The following is a 15,665-nucleotide window of genomic DNA, read 5'->3' as shown; positions in this document are numbered from 1 at the left end:
AGAGAGGGCGGCCAGTCAACAGCTGCTTGACTCCATCTTGGAGGTCGACAGAAAGTACTCCGAATCCCCGACCGCAGAGCTGCTGGTGGAGAGGAAAAAGCTACAAATGGACTTTAACCTGCTATCCACTAGGAAAGCAGTACGCCAACTCCACCAGATATGGGGGACCTTATACGAACACGGAGATAAGGCTGGCCGCCTACTGGCTCACCAGCTGAGAAAGTAGGCAGCCACGATGAAATAGCTCGGGTAAAGGATAGCAGAGGCAGACTGGTAATGGAACCAAAAAGGTCAATTGGGCATTCGAGACCTTCTAACGAGGGTTATACACCTCCGAGCCCCCCGATGGGGTTGCGGGCATGATACAGTTCCTCGATGGAATGGATATGCCATTGTGTGGTGGGGGGGGAACTGGAAGCACCAATAGATCTGGGAGAAACGATGGAGAGCATCAGCTCCATGCAGGTGGGGAAGGCGCCGGTACCAGATCGGTTCTCGGCGGACTTCATAGAATTTTATCATAGAATTATCATAGAATTTACAGTGCAGAAGGAGGCCATTCGGCCCATCGAGTCTGCACTGGCTCTTGGAAAGAGCACCCTACCCAAGGTCAACACCTCCACCCTATCCCCGTAACCCCACCCAACACTAAGGGCAATTTTGGACACCAAGGGCAATTTAGCATGGCCAATCCACCTAACCTGCACATCTTTGGAATGTGGGAGGAAGCCGGAGCACCCGGAGGAAACCCACGCACACACGGGTAGGATGTTCAGACTCCGCACAGACAGTGACCCAAGCTGGAATTGAACCTGGGACCCTGTAGCTGTGAAGCAATTGTGTTATCCACAATGCTACCAAGCCGCCCACTTCTATAAAAGATTTGCACCGGCCCTGGCTCCATATCTAAGGGACATGTGCGCACACTCGCTAGCAAGGGGCACCCTGCCTCCTACACTAGTACAGGCCATGATATCGTTGATACCCAAAAAAGACAAAGACCCAACAGAATGCGGTTCTTACAGACCCATTTCACTGCTGAATGTGGACGCGAAGATACTTGTGAAAGTCCTGGCCAAGAGATTGGAGAACTGCGTACCAGAGGTGGTCGCAGAAGACCGGACGCGCTTTATCAAGGGTAGTCAACTCACCACAAACATCAGACAGCTGATGAAAGTAATAATGACACCACCCCCCGCCCCCCCCGGGAGAGAACTCCTGACATGATCATCTCCCTTGACGCAGAAAAGGTCTTCAACAGAGGTAAGTGAAAGTATCTACTTAAGGTACTGGAACGGTTTGGGCGAGGAGCAGGATTAACCTCCGAGGTGAAAGTCCTGTACAACGCCCCGCAGGTGAGCATTGGAACCAAAACCACCAGCTCTGAATACTTCCAGCTGCACAGAGGAACAAGGCATGGTTTCCACTGTCCCCGCTCCTTTTTGCCCTCGCAATTGAACCCCTGGCGATCGCTCTGTGAGATTCGAATAGCTGGAAGGACATCAAAAGGGGAGGCAGAGAGCACAGAGTCTCACTCTATGCGGATGACCTGCTCCTCTACGTCACGGAATTGCAGAAGGGACTGAAAGCAATCATGCGGATCCTGAAAGTGTTTGGAACATGTAACCTGGGCAAGAGCGAGGCATTCCCAGTGAACGCAAAGGGTGAGGGACAGACCTGGAGGGACTCCCATTCAAACTGGCCCAAAACAAATTCTGCTACCTGAGGATCCAAATAGTCCGGGACTGGACACCTATCCATAAGTGGAATCTGACCAACCCGGCAAAGGAAGTCAAAAAGGACATGCCAAGGTGAGACTCGCTCCCCCTCTCCCTGGCGAGGAGGGTGCAGACGATCAAAATATACGTGCTGCCGAGGTTTCTCTTCCTATTCAGATCCTCATCCGGGGAGGGATGGGGTGGGTAAGAACCCGAGAGTCCCCAAATCAACACTGCGAAGGAGAAAAGATAGGGGTGGCCTGGCCTTACCAAACGTACAATATTACCACTGGGCAGCTGCGGCAGAGAGAGTGAGGGGATGGATACGTGAATCCATCATGGAATGGGTGTGGATGGAGGAGTTCTCCTGCAAGGGAATGACCCTCTGGGCCCTCGCCACGACAAGACTCCCATCCCCCCTGATGAAGTACACATCCTGCCCAGTGGTGGGAGCCACACAATGGGTGTAGAATCAGATGAGGCAACATTTCGGTCTGACCGTGATGTCCCCCATGGACCCCATCTGAGGAAACCACAAGTTCTCACCAGCCATGCTAGGCACCATCTTCAAAAAATGGAGACAGTACGGGGAGACGCTGATGGTCAGGGACTTTTACATGGGGGACAGACTAGTGACACTGGGTGAACTGACGGAGAAGCTGGAACTACCAACAGGACAGGAACTTAGACACCTCCAGGTAAAGCACTTTCTCCGCAAGGAGGCAGTAGGATACCCCAGGGCCCTGGAGACCACATTACTAGAGGACATGATAGACTCGGACAGTAAGGAAGGGGAAAACTGCTGGACAGGGCTCGAATGCCATGGGATGAGGCCAGATGTGAAAATAGACATCAGCTTCAGCTGATAATGATGTCTGGAAGCAAAAAAACTCTCAATTTTACTGGTTAAAAACATTGCCTATTTCTTGCAGTGCTAAAACATTCAGAATACTTTTGTAGAAAGATATGCAGGTTAGGTGGATTGGCCATTCTAAGTTGTCCCTTATTGTCCAAAGGTTAGGTGTGGTTATGGGGTTACAGGAATAGGGCAGGGAAATGGGCCTAACCTGCATATCTTTCTACAAAAGTATTCTGAATGTTTTAGCACTGCAAGAAATAGGCAATGTTTTTAACCAGTAAAATGGAGAGTTTTTTGCTGCTGTTGACATAATTTCATGTATTAATCACATTTTTACCTCTGCAGTTTCTTTATTATTATTTCCATGCTGAGGGTTGGTATTAACTCGATGGGCCGAATGGCCTCCTTCTGCACTGTAGAGATTATACAGCACGGTAGCATTGTGGATAGCACAATTGCTTCACAGCTCCAGGGTCCCAGGTTCGATTCTGGCTTGGGTCACTGTCAGATGGAGTTTGTACATCCTCCCAGTGTGTGCGTGGATTTCCTCCGGGTGCTCCGGTTTCCTCCCACAGTCCAAAGATGTGCAGGTTAGGTGGATTGGCCATGATAAATTGCCCTTAGTGTCCAAATTGCCCTTAGTATTGGGTGGGGTTACTGGGTTATGGGGATAGGGTGGAGGTGTTGACCTTGGATAGGGTGCTCTTTCCAAGAGCCGGTGCAGACCCGATGGGCCGAATGGCCACCTCCTGCACTGTAAATTCTATGATAGCAAGCAGCATGCTTGAGAGTCCAGGGCAGGGCAGAGCAGTGCTAGCATGAGTTCTATGCAAAGCTCCAGAGCAGTTGGTTAACAACCTACAAAGAAGAAACTTAACTGGGAAACAAAGCAGTATAAAGATGGTTGCTTAAGATATGGTTCAGCCAATTGTGCCAATGCAAATAAGGATGCAACACCTATATGTGTTATATGCAGGGAGGTACTGTCAAATGAGAGAAGTTTCAGATTTTGAAAGAGAAGTGGCGGGTGAAAAATCCCTTTTGAGTTTGAGACTCCAGAGTCAGTTATTAACTTACAGCTGACTCCAAACGAAAAGACTAAGCTGCTGTACCTTGCCTGTAACAGCACAATAAAACACCTCAAAAGCCCACCTCAAAAGCTCTCAGCATTCTGGAGTAGCATCTCCCAGGAATATCCAATGCTAAGTAAGTCAAGAATTTTGTTGCTATTGCCCTTCACAACCTCCTATGCGAAGCTGGATTTTCCATTCTCACAAAGATGAAGATGGTACAAAGGAACTGGCTGAAATCTGCACTTGATATGTGTATTGCTCTCCCATCCTGTGAATCTGATTGGAGTGAGATCGTGAGGATCAAGCAGGCTGTCCTTTTGCATTAAAAGTAAATGAATGTGGCATGGTCGCGAAGGTCGGCCAGCATGGCCGCGAAGGTTGGCTGGTGTGGCCCTGAAGGTCGGCCAGCATGGTCGCGAAGGTCGGCCAGCATGGTCGCGAAGGTTGGCTGGTGTGGCCCTGAAGGTCGGCCAGCATGGCCGCGAAGGTTGGCTGGTGTGGCCCTGAAGGTCGGCCAGCATGGCCGCGAAGGTCGGCCAACATGGTCGCGAAGGTTGGCTGGTGTGGCCCTGAAGGTCGGCCAGCATGGCCGCGAAGGTTGGCTGGTGTGGCCCTGAAGGTCGGCCAGCATGGCCGCGAAGGTTGGCTGGTGTGGCCCTGAAGGTCGGCCAGCATGGCCGCGAAGGTTGGCTGGTGTGGGCCCTGAAGGTCGGCCAGCATGGCCGCGAAGGTTGGCTGGTGTGGCCCTGAAGGTCGGCCAGCATGGCCGCGAAGGTTGGCTGGTGTGGCCCTGAAGGTCGGCCGGTTGGCCCAAGTGCGTCCTGAAGAAAAGTTTGAAAAACACTGAAATAAAAGGTCAGTGTTCAAAGCATGTAGTCTAATATTAGAGTAATAATGTGTTTTGTGCCTCAATATATATCAGCCCGCACTTCCCTGGAAAATTTTCCTCTGTCTCCAAATCCTGTATTTTTGACTTTCAATTCCACCAAAATGTAATGTACAGTAATCAACAGCAATTTTACAGAACCTGCTCAGATCATTTGCTTATCATTAGCTAATGGTTAGAAAATTGTCACAGAGAGCCCTTATTTTAAAGTAAGGAAATTTTACAGGCTGTTCTATTTCTTTGCTCATGTGTGGACAGGAACCCGACATCAACCTCAATTAGAGTTTGCAACCAGTTAAGATGTCACCTCCAGGCGGCCCATCCAATTACAGACAGTGGATGGACCAGGGAACTGGCGGACCCCATTAGAGGGCCTGCAGTGATGTCCAGTTGGCAGCTCCACTGGGCAAGGAGGGTGCTGTAAATGTAGGTAGAAGAATGTGTGGGCACCTCAAGATGGAGGTGTTCACTGAAGAGTTATAAAACTTTTTAAAAATTGCTTCCAGTTGGGTTGCCAGGAGGAGAGGAGCTTGGTAGGGGTGGTGAATGAGTGGGGAAGTTGGAGAATTAAAGAAGGTCTCATTAGCTCCTGGCCTGCTGCCAGGAGATCATCTCCAGGCATCTGCCGGGCTTCGATCACAGTGCTGGGTCCATCCAATGTAGGGAAGACTCCGGTGACGTCACCAATCTTCCCTCCAGTGGGCACCTAATTCCTGATAATTGCTTACTCACTGCTGTCGAGTGGGTCACCAATGTTGGTTGGACCCTGTCTTGAGTAAGATCACTTGGAGGAGGAACCATGGTGGGGAATTATCCTGACATGAGATTCTCTTATTTTGCTCTCAAGCCCCCTCCAAACCCATCTCTGCTGGGCAGGAGAAGTGCAGCCATACAAATCTGTTTTTTCTCCCCCTTCCTTTATTTCAGCTCCTTTAAAAATGCTGTAATATCTTCTAGTTCTCAAGAAGGGTCTGCAGCTGAAACTCCAACTTAGCCGCTCTCTTCACAGGTGCTGTCTGACAGGTGCTGTCTGACATTGTCTGCTTTGTTTTACAATTTCTGTAATTTTAATCAAAGGTTGCCCAGCCTGACTGACAGCAGGTCACACACATGAGCCAGACTGATCAGAAAACTGCTAAGACTAAATGCCATCAGTAGATGTTCATCCAGTGTTGAACTCAACATTGACTTAATGCTACAGGAAACAACAGAACAGGACTTGGCTAATGGATCCCCCAAGCCAAAGATTGACTAACAGAATTAAGGATAATTAAAGACAGTAAATGTTTCAAAAGAAATCTGTCACCCCCTTGCTAGTACACTTATTTTCTTTCCATAGTGACATCTATTCTTGCATATGTACAGTGTCGCAATAGACTCTTCACTCAAGTGTTTTGCGCAAGTGACAAGTCTCCATATTTGAGCCCATGCTCGCACTGCCAGGTTATTTATTGTAGGTGGCATCAGAATCAAACTCAATCTTGTCCTCACACAATGTTTGTGCATGTTCTTTCCAATAAAATTCATGGGAGTAAATACTTGTAATACCCCTGGCCAGCACTGAGGGACATGAAAGCTAACTACATGTCTGCAAGCTACTAGCTCAGTTGAATCAGCTCATGCACAACAGATCAAGAGATGTCCACTCTGTATGGGATGGATTTTCCTGGTTTATTCACAATCCTGATAGCAGCCTCAATTCTGGGATAGGAACCTGCAAGTGATCATGGTGGAATGTCAGTCGCAATCTTCTTGAAGATGGCCAATTAAGAAACCATCTCTGACAGGTCTGTCCAGTAAAGGGGAGATTGAAGGATGCTTTGCAGATCACACAATCCTGACAGCTGCCAACAACTCCCTGCTGCTGGGATGATACTTCTGGACACCTGCTGGGCTTCCGCCTCAGAGGCATGGAGGACTGTCTGTCACTAGAACAATGCAGATGGCGACACCAATTTACCCCCAACTGAACAACTAACTGAGCCCAGTTAGCTACCTCCTGCTGCTGGGCTGGTAGCCAGTGCTGACAAACCCTGTCTCAGAAAGATCGCTCAGGGCGATTGCATGGAGAATCCCCCTGACATGAGATTCTCTATTTTGCTCCAGGCCCTGCGTCCAAACCTGCTACCGCAGGAATGAGAGAATGCAGCCCCTGACCGAGTAGGACCCAAGGCCCTACATTTAGTTAGGATAGCTAAGTATCTGTAACGGTGACGTTGAAACTACTGGATTGTTCTAAAACCAATTAGGCCTACTAATGTCCTTTAGGAAAAAAACCTGCCACTAGTACCCAGTCTGGCTTCTATGTGATACCAGACTATCAGAAATATGGTTAACTCTAACTGTCCTCTGAAATAGCTGAGCAAGCCACTCAGTTGTATTCAAGAGGGCGGATCACCATGTTCTCAAGGGCAATTCATAGACTCTACAGTGCAGAAGGAGGCCATTCGGCCCATCAAGTCTGCACCGGACTTTGGAAAGAGCACCCCACTCACCTCCTCAACCCCATCCCCTTAACCCAATAACCCCAACTAGTGATGAGGAATAAATGCTAGCCCAATTCAGTGATCTCCACAACCAATGAGTAATAGAAAAATAGACTTGATAATGTGTTTTTAGTGGTGTTGGTTGAAGGATAAATATTGGACAGAACTCTCTTGCTCTTCATCAATATGGCATCATGGGATCTTTTACATTCATCTAAGAAGAGTCTTAGATTAACATCTCTGGAAGGCAGCATCTCCAGCTTTGCAGCAATCTCTCAGTACTTCAATGATGTATCAGTTTACCTGGGCTCAAGTCTCTGGCATGGGACTTGAACCCACTCAACCTTTTTACTTTGAATCGATTTTGACTTAGAATTGACCCACAGCCACCCCTCCTCTATTGAGTCAACTGTACTGCCTCTCTTTTGGCAAGTACCCTGTAACTATGTACACACTATCCTACGTACACAGAACATTAATTTATACCTCGTAGACAGGTGACTTTTACTGGGTCAAGAGGACGTCGTTCAGGGCCAGGTTCTCCCAGTGGCATCGACCGTTTCCTTTTCCCCAGTCCACAGGAATACTTCAGTTCATCTGTCGTAAACACAAATCTGATGAGGTAACGGAGAAGACGACGGCCATCCTTTTTAGATGAATTAACAGCTTCATCCCACTGCTTACTGGTGATGTAGACCGGATAGTTGTTCAACAACTGTTTGTTTCCCTGAAAATTAAAGATGACAAATATTTGAAATGACGAAGACAGTTTAATCAAAAAGAATGTGATTAAATATGAATCGGCATGTGATGTCCAGATTCCAATTTTGTTCATCCCATTTAACATCTGCAATTATATATTTAACAACTAGTGCACTGACAGAGCTCGGATATCTAGCACCACTTTCTTCAAATAAAACGCAAGTGAATTCAGCTACAGTTCCTTGAAACATAAAGAATGGGCACAAATCCGCCTCACATGGCTCCCTGAGAAGTATTAAGAGTAAAGATTCGCTGCATTTGGTTCCAACATAGAATGACTGTAGTAAACACAGGGAATCAATAGTAGATTCAGAATTGCTGCACCCTCGGGTGGCACGATGGCGCAGTGGTTAGCACTGCTGTATCACGGTGCCGAGGACAAGGATCGATCCTGGCCCCGGGTCACTGTGAGTGTGGAATTTGCACATTCTCCCCGTGTCTGCATGGGTCTCACCCCAACAAACCAAAAAGATGTGCAGGGTAGGTCAATTGGCCACACTAAAATTGCCCCTTAATTGGAAAAGAAGAATTGGGTACTCTAAATTTTTTTTTTTTAATTTCTGGACCCTTTAGTAACTATCATAAGGTATCAATATCCATTCTTGTAAACAGCATATTTGATAGACATGACAAACAGAAGTTACACTGCAATGAAAAACAGATATCAAAATGGAGTAAGCATCACAAATAATATGCAATTATATTTTCCTCCATGCACTCCCTGCACATACCACACCAATTGGGAACACAAAATCAGATCTCGCACAAGAAACTCTGAGTTCCCTGGCGCCAATTTTTGATTTTATTTGAAACCTTTCCTTTGATTCCTATCTTCCTACTCACTTCCAGTTGTTCTAACTGTTTGATTGGATGTGAAAATCAAAGTAAGATTGGCCAGAGTTTCTCATAACTACTGCTAATTGTGTAGTTCCTTGTGTCTTAATAACGCTCGTAGTCTTAAAGTTGAAGTAGATGCTTTATTGTGAGTTTGTTCTCTCTTCAGTGCTTGAACCATGTTACATCTGTGCTGCTAGTTTGTGTCTTGCTACCAGCTCCCGTTTCTGTGAAGTGTGTCCTGACTTCCTGTTCGTGTGTATTTATAACTCTCCCATGCTCCCTCTAGTGCTTGCTCAGCTGTATTGCATCTACACAGATATACAATCACCACATCCCCCCTTTTTTCTTTACATATTTTCTGTACAGTGTTAAAGAAAATTGTACAAAACAGTTAGATTACTTATGATATGTGTATCTGCACAAGTGATGATGATATTGGATATTTTACAAAGTCAATTAATATTTATGAGTCCAATCTTAATAAAAACATTTATGAGTCCAAACTTGATTAATTTGTTTGTTGAGTTTTTTTTCTTTTTCGTTGTTGACGTGGTGATATTGATATTGCAACTCCGTTGTGAATTTTGTCAGTGTTCTTGTTTTTAAGTAACCAACAAGTCATCCCGAGGTGTTTGAATGGTCGAACCACTGATGTTGACTGACATGGACTTTTTTCTGTGCTTGTGGTATCGATTTAGTGTGTCATCTGCCTTGAAAGCTGATGTGCTTGCATGTTATGGAGCAGATGTGAAATCATGCGATTCTTTGTCATGCCATGGCATGTTTACAGTCTTGTCATTGTTTTGCAGTGTGGTGTGGCATTGTCCTTCATGTGCAGAGTTGTACCATTTTGTACAGGTCGTTGTTTCATTGTTATTGTTTCTGTCTTTGTTGTTTTCGTTGTCATTCTTGTTGCTGTTTTTGTCGTATCTGTCTTTGTTGTTTTCATTGTTGTTCTTGTTGATGATTTTGTTATTTCTGTCTTTGTTGTTTTCGTTGTCGTTCTTGTTGTTTTTGTCGTGCTTGTTGTTTGTTTTTGTTCTTGTTGTGCTTTTTGTTGTCTTTGTTATTGTTCTTGTAGTTTTTGTTGTTGTGCTTGTAGTTTTTGTTGCTGTTGTTGTTCTTGTTTCTGCAGTGCTTCTTACGGTTTTTGTTGTTGTTGCGCTCAATGAGTGTTCCATGTGGATAATTTGCGTAATTGTCACAGTTGTTGGTGCGAGTGTCCTCTGTGGTATCTGTTACATTGAGCGTTGTGTCTATAGAATGGTCTGATGTTGCACTGATGTTGGTGACACCAGTCATTTGTGGTGGATTTGATTCCACTTCTTTGCTTTCTTGGTGCTCCTCTTCTGGAGTCAAAATCTTCACGATTTCATTCTCTTGTGGGTCATGGTGCTCCCCTTCTGGAGTCAAAATCTTCACGATTTCTATTGATGTGGTCTCTCTGGACTCTTGGTGCTCCTCTTCTGGAGTAAAAATCTTCAAGATTGCAATTGACGTGGTCTCTCTGGACTCTTGGGTATCCCTACTCTGATTGTTGAGTGCTTCTGTACAGATGAGCTGAGTTCTGTCAGTCTCGCTGTGATCCTGTACATCCTGTATGTCGATTGTGATCACATTGTCACTGTTTTCACATACAGTTGGTAGCCTTACTTTGTCTTCATGTTGATTATGTGAGCTTGGTAGACTTTCACAGTCTGCTTGTGGTTGCTCAGATATGGTGGGTTGACCTTCATGGTCTTGCTCATGCATGGCGTTTGCAATGGAGTGTTTGTTTGCTTCCATTTTTGAGTCTGTCAATGAGCTGACCATGGAGGCTTGCGTCGCTCCCTCTGTGGAGTCTTTCATCGCTCTCTCTGTGGAGTTGTGCAGTGTTCTCTCTGTGGAGTCAATCTGTGCTCTCTCAACGGAGTCGTTCTGTGCTCTTTGTGTGGCATCGTCTTTTTCTTGGGTATTGCTGTTATCCAATGTCTCGATGATCTGCCATGGCATCATGGTATTGAATTTATCTACCATGAGTAGAGTCGTGTTGAGCTTTGCAACCGTTTTGCTGATGCTGTGATCAGCATATCCAAATAACTCAGCCATTTCTGAGTAGTATTATTTGAAAAACAAATCATCTTTTTTTGTTTCGGATTTGTTGTTGTTCTCTTCACTTAGGGTGGTGCAGATTGCTTGTTCCGGGTGTTGTGAAAGTTATCTTCCACTGCTGGTATAAGTTGAGGCATTGTTCTGTCTTTTGAGGTAAGAAAATTGGGTTTTACAGCTTTAAGTTTCTTCTTTTCAATTTTCAGACATTTCCCTTTTAAGTGGGCGTGGTCCAGGACCTCTGACATCATAATGCTTGTGACGTCATGCATAGGAATCGATTGCGCATTCGCAAATCGATCTTCCTTTACTCTACGGTTTTTTGTACACTGCACATGCGCAGAATCATCTTCGAATGGTGTGATCTTTTCTTTGAACTGGGCATGCGCACATCGATCTTCCTTTACTGTGCGCTTTTTTGTCCACTGCGCATGTGCGCCTTCGGTTTCCTGCGCATGCGCAGATGCAGATTTTCGTCTTTTGTTCCCCGGAGACTGTGAAATGTGCTCTGACGCCATATTACAGTGTTTTTCAGCGTTTTTGCTTTTTAAGACATTAAAGTTACTTTTTTCTTTCGATCTGGACTTTTCAATCGTGATTTTCAGAGTTAACCCTTTCCGTTCTGGTTTTGATTGTTTGAGTTTTGCATCACTCATTCCCTGTGCAATTTGGTCTCTGGGCATTGAATGGTTTAAAGCAGGATTGTTACTGATGTTACAGTAATCTTCACATTTTTTCAGTATTACTTCTAATTTGGTGCTGTCTTCACCTTTCAAGTATTTAAAGCAATTATCGATTTTTCTAGCTTTCTGTACCACTGTTGCAAGTAGCAGTGCTATTTTTGTTGCGTCAGAGACTGCGTTCATATCATTTGCTACAATACATATCTCGAACATTGTTTAAAGCTTTTCCAGTTATTACTTGAATTACCGGTTTTTTCCAGATGCGGCGGATGTCCAAATTGCAGTAAATCAGTGAAGTCTTCCAACGTCTTTCTTGCCATTTTGGTCTTTGTGTGTGTGCAGCTTGTGTAATCTTACAGTAAACATTCTGAAGCCAGGCCTGGTACCATGTGTTGTTCCTTGTGTCTTAATAACGCTCGTAGTCTTAACGTTGAAGTAGATGCTTTATTGTGAGTTCGTTCTCTCTTCAGTGCTTAAACCATGTGCTGCCAGTCTGTGCCTCGCTACCAGCTCCCGTTCCTGTGAAGTGTGTCCTGACTTCCTGTTCGTGTGTATTTATAACTCTCCCGTGCTCCCTCTAGTGCTTGCTCAGTTGTATTGCATCTACACAGATATACAATCACCACATAAAGCAAAGTAAGATTGGCCAGAGTTTCTCACAACTACTGCTAATATTCTCTACTTAATATATAATATCAACTAGATAGGAATTCAAAAGGTAAAGGTACATCACCCTATCGATCTTTTAACTTCAGAAACATTTTATTTAACGTATAGGAGAATCACAGAGAAACACATCACATTGAGGATACTCGCGAGCTGTGTTGCATTTATGTATCAGTTAGGTGGATCCTGGAATGCTTTCCATTCATGGCAATCGACCTTTTACATTCCCAGAGCAGGAAGAAAAGATCTGCCACTGTCAGAGGTGTCGGGCCGGATTTCTGCTACAAAGGTGGATAGCTCGAGTCGGACATTTCCTAGCTTGCTGTGCCTGTTTTGGTGGAAAGTGCCCTGAATGCAATCTTTGCCATGAGGGGGCTAGGTGCAAGATGGAGTGGACCCCGGAAGCAGATCAGAGGTAGCTACAGGACGAGTGGTGAGGAGAGCAGGATGGAAGGCCCACCTTGGTTCTCTGGGACTTAATCTCAGGTGTTTGGTTGTATTTTAAGTCCTCTAGGTCTGCTCTCTCACACCCCATCACCCCTGCCCAATCCACTCCCTGTGCCACCATCATGCCCCATGCCAATTCAATACCAATTCATACCCTGCCACCCACAGCCAATGGCCTCTCAAACCCTCCATTCCAGCTCACAGCCTCATTTTGCATGCTTGACTCAGAGCTCAGACTCATTAAAGTATTAACTGTGGGGGTAGTTTACACATACGGGGAGAACAATTGACTTTGTTTTATTGGCATCTATCCAGGGGCTGGTTTAGCACAGGGCTAAATCGCTGGCTTTGAAAGCAGACCAAGCAGGCCAGCAGCACGGTTCAATTCCCGTAACAGCCTCCCCGAACAGGCGCCGGAATATGGCGACTTGGGGATTTTCAGAGTAACTTCATTTGAAGCCTACTTGTGACAATAAGCGATTTTCATTTTTGTTTCATTATTTTGTTTTTCTGTTAATGTCTCAATATGTATTTGATCAAAAGAATAAATGGGAAGTGCTTAAAGCATTTGTTATTGATACAAACTGACCATTTGGCTGGTTTGATTGGAATTTTTAAAAATAAATTTAGAGTACCCAATTCATTTTTTTCCAATTAAGGGGCAATTTAGCGTGGCCATCCCACCTACCCGGCACATCTTTGGGTTGTGGGGGCAAAACCCATGCAAACACGGGGAGAATGTGCAAACTCTACACGGACAGTGACCCAGAGCCAGGATCGAACCTGGTACCTCGGCGCTGTGAGGCAGCAATGCTAACCACTGCGCCACCCTGTTGCCCTACTTGTGACACTGATAAAGATTATTATTAAGAAGTCCCAGAAAACCTAGACAGGCTTTTTAAACAGCCTGGCTCAGTACTCTGCAGCACCGACTGCTGCCTCTGATCTGCATCCAGCAGTCACACTGCCCAGACTGCAGCAGTGCTAACCCACTGCGCCACCGTGCTGCTCTGATTGCCATTTTATTTACTGTTGTTGGAACGCCTGTTTTTTTTCATAGAATTATGATCAGTTGGTGTGTATCTATGTCGGGGGTTTCCGCCATGGTCTTTTTTATAAACTTCGTGTCATCCCAGTTGGGAGCGTACACGTTTAGCAGGACTACCAGTGGCCAGTCCAGGACACCGCTGACCATGACGTACCATCCCCCTGGGTCTGTAACCACCCTCGTCGCAGTAAACAACGTCCTCTTATTTAACAGTACGTCTACACCCCTTGCCCTCGCCCCGTGGCAAGAATGTTATATCTGTCCCACCCAGCCCTTCCTTACCCGCTGTCGGCCCTTCTCCCTCAGGTGCGTCTCTTGCAGGAAGACTGTCAGCCTTCAAACTTTTCAGGTGGGCGAAGACTCTGGATCTTTTCAATGGGCCATTAAGTCCCCTGATGTTCCAGGTGACTATCCTGATGGGTGTTTTTGTTCCTCCACCTGGCGGGATCACTCACACTTACCTGTTAGGCACGCCCCTGCACTCCGGGGCATCCCTTCGTTAGGGGGCCGTCCAACATGGCCACGGTCACCGTTCTCCCCATGGCCATATGACCATAGGACATAGGAGCAGAATTAGGCCACTCGGCCCATCGAGTCTATTCCGCCATTCAGTCATGGCTCATATTTTCTCAACGCCATTCTCGTGCTTTCTCCCCATAACCCCTGATCCCCTTATTAATCATGAACCTATCTATCTCTGACGTAAAGACACTCGGTGATTTGGCCTCCACAGCCTTCTGTGGCAAAGAATTCCACAAATTCACCACCCTCTGGCTGAAGAAATTCCTCAAATGAGTTCGGGTTCCTGTGGTCCAGGGTTTCCGTTTTGTCCAGGGGGCACCCAACATGGCCGCCAACTGTGAGTACGTCATGTGGGTGAGACCCCGCACTCCAGGGTATCCCCTGGAACCATGAGCAAGACATGTTTGGCCCTCTATACCCCCTTTCACTGCCACAGCCAGAGCCACCGCCACCGCCCTACAAGAGAAATTTGCCCTTTGCAGCTACCGCCCCTCATGAACAAGAATTCCCCATTGGCACCGCGATAACCCGTATCGATTAACAAAGAACGACGATTCGGATCCCACAACGGCCCATGCGGCCACGGCACGAAAATGGCAGACACGAGTTTGGCAACCGGGGGATGGTGATGACTCAGAGTCTGACTTCTGTTACGGTAACGCTTTCGCAACACTTTTTGATAGTGAACCCTGAGATGCCCGCATTGAAATCGTGACCCCTTGTAATTGACACCCCTACTCGTGGAAAAAGCTTGTTGCTATCCACCCTACCATACCTCTCCATTTTGTAGACCTCAATCAGGTCTCCCCTCAACCTCCGTCTTTCCAACAAAAACAATCCTAATCTACTCAAACTTCCTTCATAGCTAGCACCCTCCATACCAGTTCTTTATCCATCTAGCTAGTGCACCCTGAACCCCGTAAGAAGTCTTACAACACCAGGTTAAAGTGCAACAGGTTTTTTCAAACACGAGCTTTCGGAGCACTGCTCCTTCCTCAGTTGACCTCATTCTTCTTACTGTGCTCACCCAGTCCAACGCCGGCATCTCCACACCCTGAACCCCATGCGACTTCACTTTTTCCATCAACCTGTCATGGGAAACTTTATCAAACGCCTTACGGAAGTCCATGTATATGACATATACAGCCCTTCCCTCATCAATTAACTTTGTCACTTTCTCAAAGAATTCTATTAGGTTTGTAATACATGACCTTCCCTGCACAAAACCATGCTGCCTATCAGTGATAAGTCTATTTTCTTCCAAATGTGAATAGATCCTATCCCTCAGTATCTTCTCCAACAGTTTGCCTACCACAGACGTCAAGCTCACATGTCTATAATTCCCTGGATTACCCCGGCTACCCTTCTTAAACAAAGGGACAACATTAGCAATTCTCCAGTCCTCCGGGACCTCACCCATGCTCAAGGATGCTGCAAAGATATCTGTTAAGGCCCCAGCTATTTCGTCCCTCGCTTCCCTCAGTAACCTGGGCTAGATCCCATCTGGTCCTGGGGACTTGTCCACCTTAGTGCCTTTTAGAATACCCAAAACCTCCCCGTTCCTTATGCCGACTTGACCTAGAGTATTTA

At 46.2% G+C, this 15,665-nt stretch overlaps 1 protein-coding gene across 1 annotated transcript in view; it reads right to left on the bottom strand.

The window, feature by feature from the left end:
- Positions 1-15,665, bottom strand: part of LOC119962956 (BEN domain-containing protein 4) — a 65,389-nt gene that overhangs the window by 13,727 nt on the left and 35,997 nt on the right. The window contains exon 4 of the mRNA XM_038791309.1: positions 7,509-7,749. Within this exon, the coding sequence (XP_038647237.1) occupies positions 7,509-7,749 (241 nt within the window). The remainder of the gene's footprint in view (positions 1-7,508; positions 7,750-15,665) is intronic.

The sequence above is a fragment of the Scyliorhinus canicula genome, chromosome 3 (genome assembly GCF_902713615.1).
Source record: "Scyliorhinus canicula chromosome 3, sScyCan1.1, whole genome shotgun sequence".
Lineage (NCBI taxonomy): Eukaryota > Metazoa > Chordata > Chondrichthyes > Carcharhiniformes > Scyliorhinidae > Scyliorhinus > Scyliorhinus canicula.
This window is presented reverse-complemented; position numbering and strand designations above follow the sequence as displayed.